Source organism: Prionailurus viverrinus, chromosome A2, assembly GCF_022837055.1.
Source record: "Prionailurus viverrinus isolate Anna chromosome A2, UM_Priviv_1.0, whole genome shotgun sequence".
Taxonomy (NCBI): domain Eukaryota; kingdom Metazoa; phylum Chordata; class Mammalia; order Carnivora; family Felidae; genus Prionailurus; species Prionailurus viverrinus.
This window is the reverse complement of record NC_062562.1, coordinates 38,999,036-39,020,089: the sequence shown is the minus strand read 5'-3', so window position 1 is coordinate 39,020,089 and position 21,054 is coordinate 38,999,036. Positions and strand designations below refer to the sequence as shown.

Here is a 21,054-nt window from a genome sequence, read left to right as displayed (position 1 = left end):
AAGCAGATTATGTTCGTTAATACCGCTGTCCTGTGAAATCTTATTGTCTGATCTCAAGTCCATTATTCCAGTTTGCTGAACCTCTTCAGAATTTCATTCTGTCATCTAAAGTGGTAGCTATCCTTGCTGGTCTGGTCCCCTGTCTTCTGTGTGTCTGCGTCTAATTCACTGATTTACACAAACTTTTCTATATAGTACATAAACGCTTAATCATCTGGGTCAGTTGGCTAATTTTTAGGAGTTTGTTCATAGTTTCTTTAGGCTGTTTAAGTCAGAATCAGAAATGCTTTATTTCATTACTCTGTACCAGAATCAGACAAGTAATTGTCTTCACCTCATTCTTTTCTGAGTTCTTTACCTCCGTTAAAACATTAAGACATTCTCTGGGCATGCAACCCAGCAGGCTTCTGGTTTATTTATTCTTAATAAACATAATTTAGACACAAAAGTAGAGACCACAGTCTCTCTACCTGTCACCCAGCTTCAACAGTTACCGTATTGGAAAGCCTCTTGATCTTTACAAATACTGTAAAATCTTACTGTTTCTGGTAAGGCATCAACTGCACTTGTATAAGAGTACATCCTAGGCAACACATTGGCTGAACATCATTATTCTTTGGGGAATTACATGTTAAAACCACATTGAGATACTACTGTACGGCCACTAGAATTACTCAAATTAAAAAGACTGATAGTACCAAGGGTTGTTGAACATGTGGAACAGTGGAATACCCATACTTTGCTGGAGGAAATGTAACACGGCACAGTCCTGTTGAAAAATAGTTGGGCGATTTCTTAAAAAGTTAAATATACACTTACCATAAAGTGAAGTATATACTTGCCATAGGAATTTTAGCCAAGAGAAATGAAAACATGTTCACACAAAGACTTGTGCATGAATGTTAATAGCAGCCTTATTCATGATAGCTAAAAATTGGCAACGGCCCAACTGTCCATCATTAGGAGACTGGGTAAGCAAAATACAGCACCGTAGGTGAATCTCAGAAATACTATGTTCAGCAAAAATAACTGAAATACTATGTTCAGCAAAAATAACTACATACAAGCAAAGATGCTATATAATTTCATTTATGTGAAACTCAAAGATTTAAACCATAGTGACAAAAAACAAATTGGTAGCCTCATGGAGCTGGCAGTAGGGGTTGTCTGGGAAGGTGGACACAAAGGAATCTGGATTGGGGGTGATGACTACTGCTGTATACATTTGTCAAAACTTAAACTGTAATGCTAAAACTGTGTGCATTTTATGTAAATTGTGCCTTCTTAAAATGTATGCTAGGCAAAAGTTGTTCTAGTTAGCAGGCCACAGCACCTATTACTCTTACTACCTGCCTCCCTTGGTTTTCCTTGGATGGCAGGTAAGCATGCACCTGTAAAGCAAAGGGAAGTCCTTTTGGAGGTGCTGCTAGTTATTTCTTCCAAGGCCATGGACAGAGCCGCACAAAGTGGGCAGGGGTGGCTTCTGTTTCCCCCACCAGAGGCTATTTGCTATTTGGAGCATGCACTCAGCTTTGGCTTTTGTGCTCTTTTCTATTCCTGGTCAGAATATTTCCAGGTTCTTTCAGAGTTTGAAGTCTGCCCCCCGCCCAAGTCCCCCTCCCTGAATGTGTTTTAGAGAACACTTTCTACCTAACTGGAATCCATCATTGTTCTTTCTGGCATTTTTACCTCTGGCCGCAAATTGTTTGGTGATCAAGGATGTCTTTAGAGCACAGCAGTTTTCTGTTAGAAGAGGCATTAAAATAGTACCTTTGGAGGAAATGTACTCATAATGATACCTAGAGCTCCCATTTGCTTAGGCATCACCCGTTTTTGTTAATAGTTGTGCTGTCTGGAATATAATGCTGATTGGGACAGGATGTAGTGATTTATCTATCACTTTACATGACTGGTAAGTTAGGGTGTTTTATTCCTTGCTAGCTGGGCTGTAACTGGTTTTGGGTACAGTGCTTAGGAATGTGAAATAGTCCTAGGAACAGTTGATCCTAAAACTTTGTAGAGTTTTAAGGCCTCAGAAAAGGATGAGGGATTGTAGAACTGAACCTGAAGAAAGAGCTCCTGATGGCCAAAGCTGAAGTGATTGGAGACACAAAATAAATAATGGTAATATTGGATGTTAACCTGTAGGATAAAGTAAATATCCATGAATCCATACTGGGAGAGAAAAGACAGTTCTTACCTCCAGGAGAATCCCAGTTAGTAAATACAGAAAGAAAGAGGCACCCAGAAAGCCACCATTGGGCAAAACCAAAACAAAATAGTAATTTTTGCACAGTCCACATTTGGATGCTGACGTTAATAGGTGAAAGTTTGAGGAGAAACAACATATTTTTATATATAGTCTCAAGATACCTCTCAAGATGTTTATTTAAAAGACAATAACTTTAGAGAAACCTGACAGACACCTCCTTAGCCAAGTGGTTATGGTTAACATTGCAAATAAGGTGTGAAAACAGACACACAGGAGGATACACATCTTGGCTCTGGTGTTGTGAAAATGGGTGACTTCTTTTTTTCGAGAGAACTCATCAGACAAACCCCAATTGAAGGACGTTGTTAATAATGACCAGTACTCTTCAAAGGTTTCAGGGTCATCAGAGACCTGGAGACTGAGGAGCTGATGAGAACTAACAATAGAATGCAATGCACGAGCCTAGACAGGATCCTGAAAGAGAAAAAGAACATTGGTGGGATGAGTGGTGAGAATAAAAGAAAGTGTCCATTTTAGTTAACAGTATTGTACCCCAGTGTTAATTTTCAGGTTTTGATAATTATGTTTATATAAGAAGTTAACATCAGGAGAGGCCGCGTGAGGGGTATATGCTGAGTACCATTTTTGCAACTCTAAAATTAGTTAAAAACAAAACATTTGTGTTTTCAGACTTCTAAAACAAAGAATTTGAAAAATCTCTATTTTATCTTTGCCAGTTAGCAAATCAAATTTTCAGCAAACCTTCAAACAAAGTGCAGTTGTAGCAGTTTGGTTTAAGAACAAAAAAAAGCCCATTTCAAACAAAGACACGTAAGAGTCATTTTTGGAACCTGTAGGATCCTTACCCTGTTGGAAACTTACTACAAGGCATGAAGATTGGCTTACTTTCATGCCAAAGGCAGATACTTGATGTGGAGTGGAGTGCCAGCTTGAGAAGTTGTTCCAGAGTGGTGCGGGTACTTGCAGGTATGCACCACACCACCGTCTCTGTGTATCCGAACGTCCCTTCTTACAAGCCAGGGATTTAGATAAAGCTGTGTAATTGGAGAGCTTGCTGGTAGTATGAGGATCCCACTTGATGCCACAGTGCTTACTCTTGAAAATAGTGTGGTTCCTGTAAGGTTAAGTAAGCGGACTTACTAATTGTGCAATGCTTTGAGAAGTCATTTGTTAGTACCCATAGATCTTTTTACTTTGCTAAAGAAACGGAAAAGATGAAGAGCATTCCTTAGACTTCCTAAGAATTTTGTACCAATTCCTGGGCTCTAGATATTTAAAAATACAGGCATCGTACAACAGAATGTCAGAGTCTGCTTTTTCCATACCTATATAGTTGTGGAGTGTAGGTTGGATATGTTGAAATAGTTGGGATATTTGAGGTCAGAGGAAAGGTGAAGGGGCACATATGTTATGTAGTGAAGGAACAGAAGAGAAACATTTCTTTTGCAAATGCACTTCATTGATTAGCAGATTCAGAGATCTCGTTTTTTGTGTCCTCATTTGCTGCAGCTTTCAATATTGGCTGTTCTTTCTTGGAGTCGATCTCCGTCTCCCTCCCTCTCTTCTCTGTCTCTTTGTCTCTGCCTCTGTGTCTCTTGTGGTATAGTCTTCTCTTGTGTTTTCCTCACTTTCACTGGCTTCAGTTCACTTCTTTTCTTCCTTCTCGAGGTTCACTGGGCAGGCAGTGTGGGTTAGTGGAAAGAGCATAAACTTGGATTAGACTCTACCGGCTCTAGCCTTCCGTTTACCGTTGGACCTTCAGGCTTTGGTCCCTTCAGTGACTTGGGAAAGTTGTGAGGATTGTGAGGTGATGCGTGCAGGACACGTGACACAGTGCCTCTTCAGAGGGTGCAGTGCATTCCCCATTCATTTTCTTGCTCCTTTCTTCCCCTCTTTTAAACTGGGAGCTGTTCTGCCTTTGGGGTAGGTATTGATATTCTTTGAGAACCTCCTGTGTCCTAGTGTTTTGCTGGGGAATGGCAGTGTGAAAGAGGAGTTGTACAAAGTCCCTCAGTTCTGAGTCCCAGAGAGACTGTTATGTACAGCATGATGATAATATAATCTTGTGTCACATGCTGATACAGCACTTGCTGTCTGCACCACATTGTACAGAGGACCTGGGTTCTTGCAGGCAACATTAACTGAGCTCTTGTCAGTTACTTTGAAGCAAGTTTGGGAAGTAAAACAAAATGTAAAGTGTCAGTATGGCCTCAGATGTTTATAATCTAGTAAGGAGAGACAGAATGATTATAATACAGAGGGTGTTAGGGAACCCTGAAAATCTGGCCACAAACCGGTATTAGCCAGTAGAATTTGGAAAAGCAGCATTTGAGCTGGGTCTTAGGTACGTATGGGTTTTGCACATCAGTTATGGGGAAGGACATTTCAGAAGCTAAGGGATCAGTATGGTGAGCAAATACAGCAAGAGATAAAAGGTATCTTCTGAAAAAGATGGGCTCAAGTCCGTGTGGCTTAAGCTAGAGCTCAGGAGCAGGCTGTGGTGGAGGCGGAGTGAGCTGGAGAGGATCGTCAGAACCGAGTTGTGAGGAGCCCCTCCCATCAAGTTCGGGAGTTCAGATTTACTTCTGTAAACCGTGGTCGGGGGTAGATGTTAAACAGAGAAATCGCCAATTACGCTTTCTTTTTCAGACCCTTGGTCTCAGTAGCGTCATGTGGGATTAACTAGGGGCAAGACTGGACGTTGCAGGTAAGACATTGAGGAGGAAGGTGTTTAGGCCCTGAGCTAGAATGGAGGAAGACAGTGAAGATCCAGAAGTGGGGTTGTAGGGATGAGTAGTAGAGGTAAGCAGCCCCTGTTCTGAGGTCACAGTAGCATGTTAAGAATGAGGAAGGGGAGAGAGTATATCTTCCTGGGAAGGTGTTCTCACCATAGTAGTAACACATGATTTGACACTGAAAGCATTAGGCAGCGCCCATTCAGTTCACCACACTTAATTGCTAGGGAAGTTGTTCTGAGAATTTTGCTTAAGGGAAGAAAAGTACTCAAGGGTGGGTAGGGGCTGTGCACAGAATTCACTTTTTACATAGAGATGTTGGTTAATGTAGTGTCCTAAACACTTCCTTCGGGTCCCTCAGAGTTAAAAGTATTCATTCTAGGAGGCGTGGCTATCAACATTTTCCAACAAATGTGTTTTCCTTATCTGACATAGATTTTGATACTTGCATCACTGATTTCTTAGGCACTAAGATAAGGTGCATGCTCGGACCTGTTGGGGGTGTGATACGTGACTGCTGACAGTGTATCTCAAAATATTCTCGTCTTTATTGAAACTTCTATTCTTATTCAAATAATTCTCATTATTTTCTGATTCTGAGAAATGTTTCATCCCTGTGTAACAAATAGGACCAATATTTAACTCAAAGATTTACCGTACTGTTTAAATTGCTCTTTGAATCCCGATCTCCAGCCTGTGCCACACTGTCCCAGCAAAACAAAATCCTATTCATGGAGTTGAAGGAGTTCTCAAACTCCAGTGCTAGTTTCTCTTGCTGAGAGCTACTGGTGGTTTCAGAGTTCTCGCCTTCATTCGCATCGAACTTTTCAACCGTTTGAAATGAGATAACCCTAAAATTTCCCTTCCCTTACTGGAAATAAAAACTGATTCACCCAGGGGCGCCTGGGTGGCGCAGTCGGTTAAGCGTCCGGCTTCAGCCAGGTCACGATCTCGCGGTCCGGGAGTTCGAGCCCCGCGTCGGGCTCTGGGCTGATGGCTCGGAGCCTGGAGCCTGTTTCTGATTCTGTGTCTCCCTCTCTCTCTCTGACCCTCCCCCGTTCATGCTCTGTCTCTCTCTGTTCCAAAAATAAATAAACGTTGAAAAAAAAAAAAAAAAAATTTAAAAAAAAAAAAAAAAAAAAAAAAAAAAACTGATTCACCTGAAATGCCTGAAATCTAGATGATCTTAATAGAGTTGAAATTGTGTAGAGACCGTCAAATAGTCTTTCCTCTGCCTTCTCTTTGGTGATTGGTCAGACCAGTCTCGTGGTTATTAATATACTGAAGTTGCTTTACATTTTACCTTGGGTTTTCCCCCCTTAGAATACGTGCTACACATTAAAACACTGTTACTTAGATCTCAGCGACTGGTATGTTCCCGACCAAATGTGTGATGCTTGGCTCTATATGAAATTACCAAAGACTTCTGTTTAATGTCAGTGTAAATGATATATCTTACAGGTAAATCCTTGTGTTGCTGTGAGGTATAGAACTTTATTTAGTAAAAGTATCGCAAAATGTTTGAGAAGAGTGATCATACGACTTCATTTGAAAAACCACTGTTAATATATTCAAAGTTCTTCAGATTGTTCTTCCTAAATCTCACTCTCTGGTAACCTCCAACAATTAAGATGATGAACACATTACAGATGTTTCTGGTGGATATCTTTCGATAACATTTTAACAGAAGCACTGTTGTATTCTGGGCTGCTTTCCCATCTTTGTAGATATTTTGCTTCTCTGTATGATAATCTTGTACATAACAGTGGTTTTCACCTGGGAGTGATTTTGCCTCCTAGAGAACATTTGGCAGTGTCTAGAGAAATTTCTGCCTGTCATGACTTGGGAATTGGGGTGCCCCTGGCATCTGGTGGGGGGGGGGGGATGCTGCTAAATATTCCTCTGTGCTTAAGTACAGCCCCTATAGCAAAGAGTTAGGAGGTCCAAAAGATCAACAGTGCTGAGGCTGAAAAACCCTGCGGTGAACCTCTTTGCCAAGTGATGGCGGGCTTTAAGTTTTGATTCCCAGTGATGTAGGAAACCCATTATGACATGATAATTTGACCATGAACTAGCTCTAGCCATGTTTGTTAGAACGGTTACTGTCTAGTATGTACGTTTTGGTTTGGTTTTTTCAAGGATTAGATTTGAAGGAATCCTAAACGATGACCTTAATGAAGCCCAATGCTTTAATTTTGCAGGTGAGGAAACCCAAGACCTGAAGGAGGCAATGGACTTGTTAGACCTCAGATTCCTTTGAGTTATCTAATTGCCTTTTTTTTCCCCTTTGAAGATTTACTAATTCTTTTGTGTGCTTTGCAGGTGCCCAGTTTTGTGACATGAACTGTAATTTTGAAGTGTTTAAATGCATTTTAAATGGGATCTTTGACAACTATAAAGTAATTTGCAGAGTAGATTGGATTGCTGTTGTAAAGTGTTTCTTGGAGAGAGAAAACCTTGGTTCATCATTGGATTTATTTGCATCTGAAAATGTGGTTTGCTTAGAGATTTGTAGTTTCTGTGATTCCTTCTAAATTATTGACATGATTTATAAGGTAATTTCGTATGTCTTTCGCAGCAGGAGAGAGGGGTCATATCATAGTCACTAAACCAACAGTATAGTTTGTAGAATGTACCCCATGATATTTAATCCTTTTTAAAATAAGAGGCTAAATGAGTTACTAACAGCATAAACTGAAAACCTGCCTCTACCTTGAGAACAAATACTCTATGTAGTTGTCTTTATTAAATATTGAATACAGGTGTCTCAGCTAAAGGAACCTTAGAGATCACTTACCTCTAATCTCTTTGCCAGTGAGGAAACTGAAGTTTAGAGAGGGTAGTACTCACAGTCACTCAGTTAGGTCCCAAAATAAGTACAGAAAGCAAGAAGAGGGAAAGCTTAGGCATCTCACCTGTTAAGTCTTATGATCCGGTTTGTGTGTCAGGGAGCACCCCATAAAACACAGAGGACCATCACCAGTGATCTCGGCTATTGGTATCTGTTATGTCATGTCTTACCAACTCCTTGGATAATGAGCATATATGCATGCACATCCCAAGTGCACAGCACCCTGCCTCAGCATATGGTAGGCACCAGGAAAAACATGTTTAGTGAATTTCAAAACAAAAGCCAGAATGCCAGACGTGAAACTGGGAAAGGAGACAGCACAAGGCATGCCATGTCTCTGCCCCTTTATTCAAATGAAGTTTGAGAGGTAGAGGATGCTGGCCCAGAAATTAGGGATTAGATGCCTGTTTGGGCTTTCCTCTAAAGGGGGCTGGTGAAGAGAAGAGTGTTGCTACCACACCTGTAGTCACATGACCAATGGCTCCGGTGATAGGCTGCCTCCAGTATGAGTAGTATTCCCTAAAACACTTACTCGGACCAAATCCTCAGCAAGCAAAAGACCTTTTCAGTCTGAACACTGAAGTCTTTTGCTGTAGAATAAAATTCATGTTGAAAATAATGAATGGAGGTATCAAAAAGAAATTCACTTAGGAACCCTTGCTGGGCTCAGTGATTTGAGCATCTGACTCTTGATTTTGGCTCAGGTCACAATCTCAGTTCTTGAGATTGAGCCCCATCAGGATCTGTGCTGACAGTGCAGAGCCTGCTTGCGATTCTCCCTCCCTCCCTCCCTCCCTCCCTCCCTCCCTCCCTCTCTCTCTCTCTCTCTCAAAATAAATAAACATTAAAAAAAGAGATTCAGTTAGCTACCTTCAAAGAAGGTCCAGTTTAAAAACAGTTTAGGAAACATTTTTCCTTATATAAAGTCAACTAGTACATTCTTTGTCAGTGGGCTTGCTTTTGGAAAGATAGCTGTGGGAGATCTAAAGGGCATATTTATTATGGGACATTTACTTAAAATATTTGAATGACCACAATAAAATTGTTATTTTAGGCACCACAGGGGAGAGGAAATAGAAGGAAGCCAGATTTATAGTCTATGGTTGAAATACTTTTAAGCCCACTTCTTGAAAGTTGTTCTGATGTTTAGTAAGTTTAAAATTTTTCTTTATTTTCAAACTGTTTTTTTAACCTGCAGTTGGAGGTAATGTTGCTTTTCATGTTTCCTTTTTGAAGTTTTGCTAAGGAAGATTTTAAGCTTGAGTTATTTTAGAAGTTGCCATCTAAAGAAAGTCTCTTCTTTCTTTGCCTATAATGAAGCAGACTGGCACAGAAAAAAATAATTTGGCATGGTCCTAGGATAGCAGTTCTCAAGCTTTTTGGCCAGAGAATCTCTTGCATTGTTGATAAAATTATTATGGATCCCGAGGAGCTTTCGCATCATGTTGGTTGTATCTATAGATGTTTTCCATATCAGAAATGAAAACTGAGAAATGTTTAGAACACAAAACTATACAGTTGATCCTTGAATAACACGCAGGTCAGAGGCACCAGTCCCCCCCCCCCCCCCCCACCCCTGAAGTCAAATCTGCATATAACTTTTGACTCCCCCCAGAAAGCAATGACCTACTAATAGCCTGCTATTACCTTCTCTTTCTGTAACATAAACAGTTAACACATTTTATATTACATACTGTATTCCTACAATAAAGTAAGCTAGAGAAAAAACATTATTAAAATCATAAGGAAGAGAAAATACATTTACAGTACTGTATCAGGAGATCTCTGTATAAGTGGACCCGTGTGGTTTAAACTTGTATTGTTCAAGGGTCAGTTGTACAGACATACATTTCATTAGGTGTCAGAGCAGTGATGTTACATGTCATGTAATCTTTGGAAAGTGAATAGGCAAGTGATGTCTTAGAATTATTGTGGAAGTAAAAGTTACGGAAAATTATTATGGGAATAGTTTTGGCCTTCATAGGTAGACCCTCCTTAAAAAGTTCTAGAGGGGGGCACCTGGGTGGCGCAGTCGGTTAAGCATCCGACTTCAGCCAGGTCACGATCTCGCGGTCCGTGAGTTCGAGCCCCGCGTCAGGCTCTGGGCTGATGGCTCGGAGCCTGGAGCCTGTTTCCGATCCTGTGTCTCCCTCTCTCTCTGCCCCTCCCCCGTTCATGCTCTGTCTCTCTCTGTCCCAAAAATAAATAAAAAACGTTGGAAAAAAAAAAAAAAAAGTTCTAGAGGACCCCCAGGAATCTCTGGACCATGCTTTGAGAACTATGGGGCTAAGATACTCATTGCTCACAGGTTTGCTTATGAAATACAGGTCTTGCTTTCAAGACTCTAAACCATTTGTTGCTCTTTTACCTACTTGAATATGTTTCTGAGTTCTAGAAAAAAAGTTCTGGTGCCTGTACTTAGTGGTGGTTATTTGTAAAGTCATGTGTTTCAGGGCATAAGAGACATTTGAATTTTCAAAACGGCAATTTTTAACCTGGAATAGAACATTGTTGATTCTGCTGCTTATGAATGATGCTTGCATTCGTTCGTTCTGTTGGAGTCAGCTGTTCCTAACCAAGTTGTGTCTGGTGAGATTTGGGTAATACTGTAGATATTGCACAGTTGAAGCCTGGTAGCTTCCCCTGAAGGCGTTCTCTTTTTTTTTTTTTTTTTTTTTTTTTTTTTTTTTTTTTTAAATTTTTTTTCAACGTTTATTTATTTTGGGGACAGAGAGAGACAGAGCATGAATGGGGGAGGGGCAGAGAGAGAGGGAGACACAGAATCGGAAACAGGCTCCAGGCTCTGAGCCATCAGCCCAGAGCCCGACGCGGGGCACGAACCCACGGACCGCGAGATCGTGACCTGGCTGAAGTCGGACGCTTAACCGACTGCGCCACCCAGGCGCCCCAGAAGGCGTTCTCTTTTAAAAGGAATATCTACAGGGGCGCCTGGGTGGCTCAGTCGGTTGAGCGTCCGACTTCAGCCCAGGTCATGATCTCGCGGTTCGTGGGTTCGAGCCCCGCGTCGGGCTCTGTGCTGACAGCTCAGTGCCTGGAGCCTGTTTCAGATTCTGTGTCTCCCTCTCTCTCTGACCCTCCCCTGTTCATGCTCTGTCTCCCTCTGTCTCAAAAATAAATAAACATAAAAATTAAATAAAATAAATAAAAGGAATATCTACAGCCAAAGTGCTCTCTGAAGTATGTAGAAATATTGGTAGCCATGTTGAAGAAGATGCTTAGTGCTGCTGTGTTGAAGCTAGACAGCATAATTAGCTTTGGGACACCAACTTTTGTGAAAGATATGTGTCTCTAGAATCCTTTTCCTAGGGCAGGGCTTACCAACTTGTCTCACTTGTAAACCTTTATATTTGCCTCCCAGTACCTGAGGAAGGGTGGTAGATACATCTGCAGCTGGAAAAGTAGTGTATATATATTACTTCTAAGGGGAATTATTTTGTTAAGTATTTATACATTCTGTGTACATGTCCTATGACAAGCTAAGTAAACTTCACCTTGTTTAATCTTCGCTTCAGCTCTATTAAATGAGATAGGGCCCCATTCCCTTTTGAGTTACTACTACTGCTGAGCTCTCCAGTAGCAGAGCCTATTATATAAAGTTATCCTAACTCCAGAGTCCATGCTCTCCTTCTTAGCTGTGAAGACGGCAGAAGGAAAGACAGACAAAGGGGATGGTTTGTTTTCTAAAAAAAAATTTGTTAGTTGGAGTCGGAATTGAGAGAAGGTTTGTTTTCTGGTACAGAGTAGAGTGGTTACCCTGTTTCAAGGATGTGTACTGTTGGGAAGGAGTAACCTAAAATGGTAGTAACTGAGACCCCCTGGGTCACTTAGTGCCTCATTCTAAAGGATGAGCCAGAGGATTTGAGAGATTTCATGAAGTCAGATATTTACATGAGAGAGGAAAGAATGGTGTGGGAGAAAAAGAACAGCAAGAAGAGATACTATTTGCAAGGCAGGGAGAAGTTAATAATGCCATACCATGTATATGATCCTAGCAAAGTAAAGTGATAGTTGACTTTTAAAAGTATCCATATTAGGGATTACCTGGAGGCTCAGTTGGATGAGCGTCTGACTTCAGCTCAGGTCATGATCACACGGTTTGTGTGTTGGAGCCCTGCATCGGGCTCTCTGCCGTCACACAGAGCCTGCCTGGGATCCTCTGGCACCGCCCCCCTGCCCCTCAAAAATAAATAAACATTTTTTTTTAGAAAAAGATACTTTAAAATTATCCTTATTATGATGGTTGGCTTCAGTGTAGGTCACAAGGTCACATAGGTTTCTTTTCACCCTGGTGCAGCATGGCTGGAGGTTGCGTCAGGAGCAGCTCAGGGGACAGCTAGGGGTACTCATCTTTCAGAGGAGAGCCAGCTAGGTCTAAGGAGTGTTCACATGGGCCTGAACAAGCCAGCGGAAAGGGTACCTTGGTCATTGGGACTAACACCTGGTACAACAAAGTCTTGTATGTCCTGCATCAGAGAGGAATTAGGTTGGAGCTGGTTTCATCTTCCCATGGCTGAACATAACGAATATTTGCACAGTGGTCTGTTAAGATAACCCGTCCTTTAAAATAGTGGCAAACATTGGGGCACCTGGGTGGCTCAGTCGGTTGAGCATCCGACTTCGGCTGAGGCCATGATCTCACAGTTCGTGAGTTTGAGCCCCGTGTCGGGCTCTGTGCTGACAGCTCAGAGCCTGGAGCCTGCTTCACATTCTGTGTCCCCCCCGCCCCGCCCCGCCCCATCCCTGCCTGTGCTGTGTCTCTGCCTTTCAAAAAATGAATAAACATTAAAAAAATAAAATAAAATAGTGGCAAACAAAGCACATACCTAGGAATTCCATGGGGTTTTACTTTTAAACCAGATTATCTGCTGTGTTTCTTCATCCGTTATTCTTCATTGGGCCAATTGATCACATTGGTGATTCTTAATAATAATACTGTCCTATAACACTTGAACAAATATGAAAAAGTACAGAGGTTTTTAAGAGATTAAAACCCTTTATTTAAAAAAAGTCTTAGCCTCACATGGTGTAGCTGAAAGATCACCACATGAATAGTCTGGAGATTCCATTTCTCTGGTCTAGTTGTTAATCCTCTCATTTTTAAAAACTGAGAATCTTAGTCTTTAAGTTACCTTTTAGAACTGTTAAAGATACAAAGTGAGGCAACAGTTGTTAAAAAAATATATATAAGTACACGCAGAGGGGGAAGAGCCCTAAAGGTAGCCTGTTAACTTGAAATCTGTTCTATACATTCGGTGTAATCCGAAAAGGAATAATAAATGGAATATTAACTTTACTGACCAACACATTATTATCTACACTACTCATACTAATTGCATTCTGCCTGCCCCAACTAAACATCTACGCAGAAAAAGCAAGCCCATATGAATGCGGATTTGACCCACGCTAGGGTCTGTCTGCCCGCCTGCCCTTCTCCATAAAGTTTTTCCTAGTAGCTGTTACATTTCTACTGACCTAGAGATCGCACTCCTGCTACCCTTACCCTGAGCCTCTCAAAGAGACAACTTATCAACCATACTCACCGTGACACTACTATTAATTTCATTTCTGAGCCACAAGTCTAGCCTATGAACGAATCCAGAAAGGGCTAGAATGAACTGAATATGATAATTAGTTTAAACTAAAACAAATGATTTCGACTCATTAGGCTTGTGATCCTTGGTGTCAAAGCTGGAATTCTAACTTGTGTTCTGTTCGCAGCATTTCTACTTTGGGTTATCTTTGGTATTAAAAAAAAAAAAAATAAAATGGCTCAAGAGCCGAAAGGTAAAATGAATAGAAAACAGGTTGTTCTTGGGGTGCTGGGTGGCTCAGTCGGTTGAGTGGCCAGCTTCGGCTCAGTCATGATCTCACGGTCCGTGAGTTCGAGCCCCACGTCGGGCTCTGTGCTGACAGCTTAGAGCCTGGAGCCTGTTTCAGATTCTGTGTCTCCCTCTCTCTGACCCTCCCCCGTTCATGCTCTGTCTCTCTCTGTCTCAAAAATAAATAAACGTTAAAAAAAAATTTTTTTTTTTTTTTTTTTAAAGAAAACAGGTTGTTCTTGTAGGGCCTCTTTTCTGTACTAGGCATCAAAGCCAGGGGCCATTAGTGTGTAGTGGCCAGTGTTGTTGACCCAACATGTATATTGCCTTTGCCATAAATACAGACTGCGCTGTGTTCCCAGCTGCTGTTTTTTTTTTTGGGGGGGGGGGGGGTGGGGGGCATCATCAATACAAAAATTCAATCACTATGGGTGGCGTAGAATCTGTCCTAGCTGGTGTAACAATATGTGTAGGATGACCTTTTGCATGTAAGGACCGGAAAATTGGTCATGTCAAGTTTCCTTTTATATTGCCATGTGGTCGGGGTGCCTGGGTGGCTCAGTTGGTTGAGTGTCTGACTTCGGCTCAGGTCATGATCTTGCAGTTTGTGAGTTCAAGCCCCACGTCGGGCTCTCTGCTGACAGCTTGGAGCCTGGAGCCTGCTTCAGATTCTGTGTCTCCTCCTCTCTCTGCCTCTCCCCTACTCATGCTCTCTCTCTCTCTCTCTCTCTGTCTCAATAATAAACGTTAAAAAAAAAATTGTATTGCCATGTGGTCTCTCATGAAGAATCTTGGGTCCTGATAGAAGTGAGCTAAATGGAAAAGCATTCTCACAGCTGTTAAATCCTAGAAGTTAATAGTTCTTCACCTAGCAGATCACCAAAGCAAGGAAAAGGTTGGGGAGATGTAAATGGCCAGAGAACTCAAGGACTGTATAAGCTCAGTGAAGACGATTTGGCAAGTTTGTAAAGCACCATTTTTTTTTGTTTTTTGTTTTGTTTTTTTTTTGTTTTTTTAATGGATGAGTTGATTGTCTGATTCCAGAGCCTTTAGGGTATTTTAATTGAAAAGTGAAACACCAGATGGAATTCTCTAAGTTGGCAAAATGCACAAATGATAATTTAGGAAAAGCTGAACATAATCAAGGGAAAGATACAATTTGTTAGAGATTCTTCTTGCTCTTTGTTGCCTGAACCACAAGACGGTGGTTTGTGTTGTTGCTTGTTAGGTAGCTTAGATATAGAGTTTATGAGAAATGAGCGGTAAAATCTCAGGTTCCCCTGAGTATACAGGCAAACAAGGAAAAGGGTATATGGTAGAAACACCTCTTAAAAATATGGTTTGCCTTTAAAAAAAGAAAGAAAAAAAGGTCTGTGCTTACCCCAGTGACATGAGTACACATACCAGAAACAATTCAGAAAGATTGTTTTGTGCTCTTACTGTGTTCATTTACTCATGTATGTTCAAACTCTGAAAATTTTCCTTTTCTAAAATTAAGGCTGTCCCTAGATGAAGATTTGCTTCGCTTTTCATGGAATGGACTTTTCTGAAATATTAGCTGGGTTCTTGTTTTTTGTTTTTAAGAGAGTGCGAGCCCCAGAAAGAGGGAGAGAGAATCTTAAGCAGGCACCACACTCAGCCAGATAATGAAATAGTCAGATGCTTAACTCACTGAGCCACCCAGACACCCCTGAAGTATTAAGCTGTTTTAAAAGCAAATAAATAGACATGTTTTCCTGATGATGTCTTTTACTGAAATTTCACAGCAGATTTTCATTTGTAAATGTTACTGAGACAGCAACCATAAACCCATAGGGTAATTTTTTTTTTTTTTTGGTTATAAAAAAGTCTTGAGGAAGATACAGAAAACTTGTTCAGTGTCAGCTTTACTCTTTTTAAAGAAACTAGAACCCCTGTTTACTATAACTTCTCCAGTAGTGTTTTTGTTTTATGTTGTTGTTAGTTTATTGGCTTTAGTTCAAGGCTTAGACATCAAAAGCTTAAGCCATATGTTTTGATCTATGTTTCCCACTGTATTTTGAAGGCTATTAATAGTTTATTTTAGGTTTGATAGTTGGAAAACAGATAATTTTGAAGAACCCAGACTCTGCAACTGCATACTGAAGGATTGACTTTCTGCAACATGTTGAAAGTTCTGCCCACTAAATGTGCTGTCTACACTGTGTGTTGTATGACACTTAGAAGATGCAGTGAGCTATGTAAATCTGTGGGAAGTAATGATTTCTCACTGATCAGCAGTATCACATAATCATGATAGGTGTTCCCTTGTTACTGGGAATGTTCCACAGGCAGTGGAAAGCATTCTTGGTAGTTTCCACTGCCCTTTTCTCTTCCCTTAGGGACAACCAAGTAGTCCTCTTGCCACAATGAGGATGACGAGGCTAATGAGGCTCCTGGCATTGTCAGTGAGTTGTCTAGCTCAACGGATTGACCTGAGGTTTTCATCTCTAGTACCTCAGGCCCAAGTCTCTCACACACACACACACACACACACACACACACACACACACACACGTAGACAAGTCTGGGCTATTTAAGGCAGAGAGACTCTTTTGAGGTTACCTTCAAAATAGGAATCCACCAAGAGTCCAGATGGATTTGGGTTAAAAATCCCAGCTCAGCCACTTAATTGTTAGCCTTAGACAAGTTTATCTTTGTGGTCCTCAATCTTCTTAATTTGTAATTTGGAGACAGTCAGTTCTTCCGAGAGTTGTGCTAAATCTAGCTTCACGTTGTGCCTGTCTTGTGATGGCTGGGAAATGGATCTGCCTCTGCTACTCCAGGCACTTCGCCGTGTCTAGTCTAGAGAGGCTGGGGTGGCCTCACTGGAGTGAGGTGGGTGCAGCTCTCATGGAGATGGGGCGTCCCCATTGTCCCACATGCAGTCAGAGCATAAGCCTAGGAACCAGAGGGGACAGATGGCAGGAGCTGCCCGAGTAGTGCTGACGGGGTGGCACTTTTATTTGGCAGGTACACACTGGTGGGCCTTCTGGTCTTCTTAACCTTCCCCTTGCAAAAAAGTTGGCTTTGCTTTTTGAACCAGTAAGTATTGGTATGCACTTGATTGAGAAAAGTACTGTGCAGCTGGTAAAAATTGGATAGGTTTGGGGCACCTGGCTGTCTCAGGAGAACATGTGACTCTTGGTCTTGGGGTTGTGAGTTTGAGCCCCATGTTGGGTGTAGAGATTACTTAAAAATCAAATCTTTTAAAAATTGGCTAGGTTTATTTCCTACATCCTCTGTACCCTGATCTTAGAAATTCTATGGGACTTGTTGGAGAGAGAGAGTTTGAAAAAGCTGCGATAGTGATTTTTTTTTTTTTTTTTTTTGGCAATAGTAATTTCAATAATAAATATTCCTCAGTTTTGGAGGGTTTTTTGTGAGGAGGGGGTCAGGTAACAACTGAGGAGTTAGGTTGTGACTTTGGAAATGGGTGACATAAAACACAGTAATACCTTTGAAACAACACAAATGTCTTTAGCAGACATCCCCTATTCCTTGCTTATTATCAGATCACAAATAGCCTTGGGTCCTTGTCGTTTTCTGAGCTTGTGGCTTGGTTAACCATTGGCGGAGAGCGGCATTCACTCTTCTAGTCAGACATTCATTTTCTTAGGAGCAGGTACAAGCCATCACATGGCTGTGCATGTGTGTTGTGTATTAGGAATCACAGCTGATTTTTACCTTAGGTATATATAGATTTTTTCCTGTAGATAGTGAATCATGGTTTGCATGTGCTGAAGAATTTAGACCATGCATTTTGCTGAAGTCTTAGGGAATGCTTATCTGGCACAGAAACACACCGCAGGCACCTCACCTGTTGTCCACAGTCTGCCTGGAGCCTTGGCAAGCCGGCCTCGTTTCGGGGTACTCCGTCCTGAACACGTGTGATGTCTGGCTGCCTCACAGCTTCTTATGGTCCCCCCACTCATGCCCTTAAGGGCCATTCGTGAGATACAAGTAGCTTTCTTTTTGATGGTAGCTACACTTGGGGTGAGTACAGCATATGGAGTTGTTGAATCACCTGAAACTAACCTGGTATGTCAGCTGTACTCAAAAGAAGCAATTTCCCTTTCTCTCTGCTCATCATTAGCTCTCGTTTCTGCTAATGTTAGTGCCTGCTACTCACTGAACCAGGCACTGCTTCTAAGGTCCCTGGTTTCTGAATCTCTTCTGACTTCTCATTCCCAAATTTTGCCCATAACCCCCATTTACTTAGCATCCCTTTCCTGCTTCAGAAGAATGTGTCCCCGTTCCTTTCCGAGGACTTGTCTTGATTGTACTTTCTCTCCTTTACCCCATGAATTAACCTCTCTTGCCTGCCTCCAGTCTGTTTCAGCATACAGCATGATTTAAGTCTTCTTTTCCTATAGCAGTTTCAAACCCTGCTTACCCCTTTCCACAATGGCCAGGGCCGTGCTCACTTTCGCACCACAGTTCTCAGAAGGGTTCCTATTGGCCATCTCTGTACTAGTGCGCTGACCGTCCGTCCATCTTCGCAGCCCTTGATCCCATGTGGCTTGCTCTCCTGGTGGTTGGCATTGACCTCCTTCTGGTTATCGAAGCTTGGGCCCTCTTGTTCATCCTCATTTTACTTTGTCTTTGCTACGTTCGTTTATTCTTTATTCATCCAGTAGATAACTTTATTGAGCACCTGACACTGTGCTGAATGACATGGTGACAAGAATGATTAAGATGTGAGGTTGCCACTGAGGGGTGTACAGTTGACTGGCAATCACAGTACAGCATTGTAAGTGACAGAACTTTGTAGAGTATTCTAGAATGAGACCGGCACCTCTAACTCGGATTGGATGGGCTTGGTGATTTGGCTGGCAGTTAACCTTCTATTCCTTCCCTGTGGAAGGTTCTCTTAGACTGATGTCCGGGTGTCCTTTCATGTTCTTGCATGTCAGACTTCTCTGGAATAAAATGAATGTGCTGGCTTAATTGAAATTCTCTCTCAAGGTGTAGTTTTTTCATAGTTTTTATGGTTTATTCACAGTATTAACTCTGGCTGACTTATTTTGATACCAGAGTATTGTTTAGTGTGTGGCATTTTGTTTCACCTGAATTAAACTGGTAATCCCTTTAGACAGCTGATCTGTTTGGATCCCCAGTGAGCGCTTGGGAAATGTTTGTGGTGGTGATGATCTTCTTTGTAAGTATGAACACATTCGTGCTTGCTCTTTGAAGGAGTAGAATGTGTTAGCATGGCTGCTGCTGCCTTTCTCAGAACCTGTGGAAAAAGAAAGTTACTTCCATACGGGATCCTCTGGGGGCTTAGAGTTAAGTACCTTCCTCCCTTTCTCTAGAGGTACTTCACGTCTGCGTTTGCATCTCTTACCACTGACAATATTGTGGTCCAGGCTGAGGTGTACCTGTGACTGGGTTTTGTGGTGACCACCCATGACCAAGGCCTATGTTGCTAGAGACTGATAGGAGGTTTGCTCTGAGATTATACCTTTGTTGGTACGTTTTCTGGTAAAGCCACCCTATCACCGAACAAGTACTGAAAAGCTCAGAGCAAACCCAGTGCCTTCCACGCTCAGGCTCACCTTGGGGAACTCGCAGGAGTGAGCTGACTGTCTCCTCCTTGTGCTGCTTTCCTCCTCATCCACGCCACACCGGCCCTCAGAAGCTCCAGGAATTAGGGGTTCAGCATGTCAGGTATCTAGCAACTGTTTTCCTGCCCCAAAATGGCAGAATTACTTAAGAAGGAAGCTTCCCACACACACACATTTGTTTCACTCCCCCCGCCCCCAGGCTTCCCAATGATGAGCTGGACCTAGTGTGGCTGGTTATTTTTCCCCAGCCCTCTTCTCCATCCTGGGGACCCAGAGGGAGATGTAGGGTCTGAAGGTGATGGTTACATTGTGGCAGCCGGTCATTTCACCTTATTAACGACCCACCTGGAGGTGTTTGTTTCCTACCTTGTTCTTGGAGAAGTTACTATATTGCAAATGGCGATCTATTATATTATAAATGGAGATCTAGATGGGAAATGTTTGAAAATTAATATTGTATAGAAATAACGCATAGGCTCTTCTGTCTCCCTTTCCCATTTGGGTCTGAATGCTCCTGCATTGTGCAAAGTGTTTGGCAGCACTTAGATTTTGTAAACAATAGTGTTAAGAGCCGGTGTCAGTTGGAGATTGGCGCGGACATAATGGTTGATGGCACAATGAATGTATCACTTGTCTGAGGTTTTTTTTATAGTGACTTTCAGTCTTTGACTCCCCTTGGGAGCTAGTATGAACCACAGTTACCTTTTATTGCTCTATATGTGTTGTCCATGCCAATCACAGAGCTGCAGGGGAGCAGACCGAGTTGGAATAATTAGATTGAGGAGTGAATGTCACACTTCTAATTTCATTCTCCTTTCAAGGGATTACCAGTGTCCATTTAATAAAATGAGATTAACCCTCTGCAGCAGGAGTATTTGAAAGCTGTCAGTCAGTATAATCTTGACAGCTCAAAAGAAGAAGTGCTCTCTGCACTCTTAGAAACAGTGTCATGTTTTATGGGCCAAAAGACTTTTTCTGCAAAGGGATGTGTCTGTGTGAGCACATGTGTGTGTGTCATTAAAGGCAGACATGCAGGAGGTGGATCTGAAAGAGGAAGAGGGTTCTACCTATTGCATAGGAGCAATAACGGAGAAATAACAAGTAGTGTAGTTTGCACTTGCCAGACACCGGTCATAAAATACTTTGAGAGATTGTAAGACCAAAGCAAAAAAAAGTGAGAGAAATAATACAAAGCAAATAGTGACGTGTCTTTCCTTAAACGTTTTAGAAAACCTCGGATCAATTCTCAGCTGGTGGCGCAGCAAGTGGCGCAGCAGTACGCCACCCCGCCGCCCCCGAAGAAGGAAAAGAAGGAGAAGGTGGAGAAGCAAGACAAAGAGAAACCTGAGAAAGATAAGGAAATCAGTCCTAGTGTTACCAAGAAAAATACCAACAAGAAAACAAAGTAAGTTCCCAGCCCACTCTGCACAGTTCTGTTATTTTGCCGGTGAACTCCAGCCCTGTTTTAAATGCCTCTTTTTGTTTCCGCCCCGCCCCCCAGACCAAAGTCCGATATTCTGAAAGATCCTCCTAGTGAAGCAAACAGTATACAGTCTGCAAATGCTACAACAAAGACCAGTGAAACGAATCACACCTCAAGGTATTTGAAGCTAGATTGAAACACAGCATTGCTGCTCTGATTTACTTTGTCCTGGTCCATAACCCGGGGCAGGTTTTGTGCCTGTGAGCTTGCAAGCTAAGAAGGGGTGGGGGCAGGAGCTAGGTGTGGGCCTGTTCACTTGGAAAACACACTTGTAAATATGTGGGTTTCTTCTGTATTACTGTGCCCACAACAGGAGAAAGATCAACT

General features: G+C 42.0%; 1 protein-coding gene and 1 long non-coding RNA gene across 2 annotated transcripts in view; one reads left to right on the top strand and one right to left on the bottom strand.

Annotated features, from left to right (window-relative positions):
* Window positions 1–21,054, top strand: part of RYBP (RING1 and YY1 binding protein) — an 86,168-nt gene that overhangs the window by 60,886 nt on the left and 4,228 nt on the right. Inside the window, exons 3-4 of the mRNA XM_047849522.1 lie at window positions 20,473–20,649; window positions 20,746–20,844. Of these exons, the coding sequence (XP_047705478.1) occupies window positions 20,473–20,649; window positions 20,746–20,844 (276 nt within the window). The remainder of the gene's footprint in view (window positions 1–20,472; window positions 20,650–20,745; window positions 20,845–21,054) is intronic.
* LOC125160525 (uncharacterized) lies at window positions 2,371–7,877 on the bottom strand. The gene is made up of 3 exons (XR_007150273.1): window positions 7,766–7,877; window positions 3,119–3,347; window positions 2,371–2,686 (listed from the first exon to the last, which is right to left on the bottom strand). It is a non-coding gene; the product is annotated as an uncharacterized LOC125160525 (long non-coding RNA).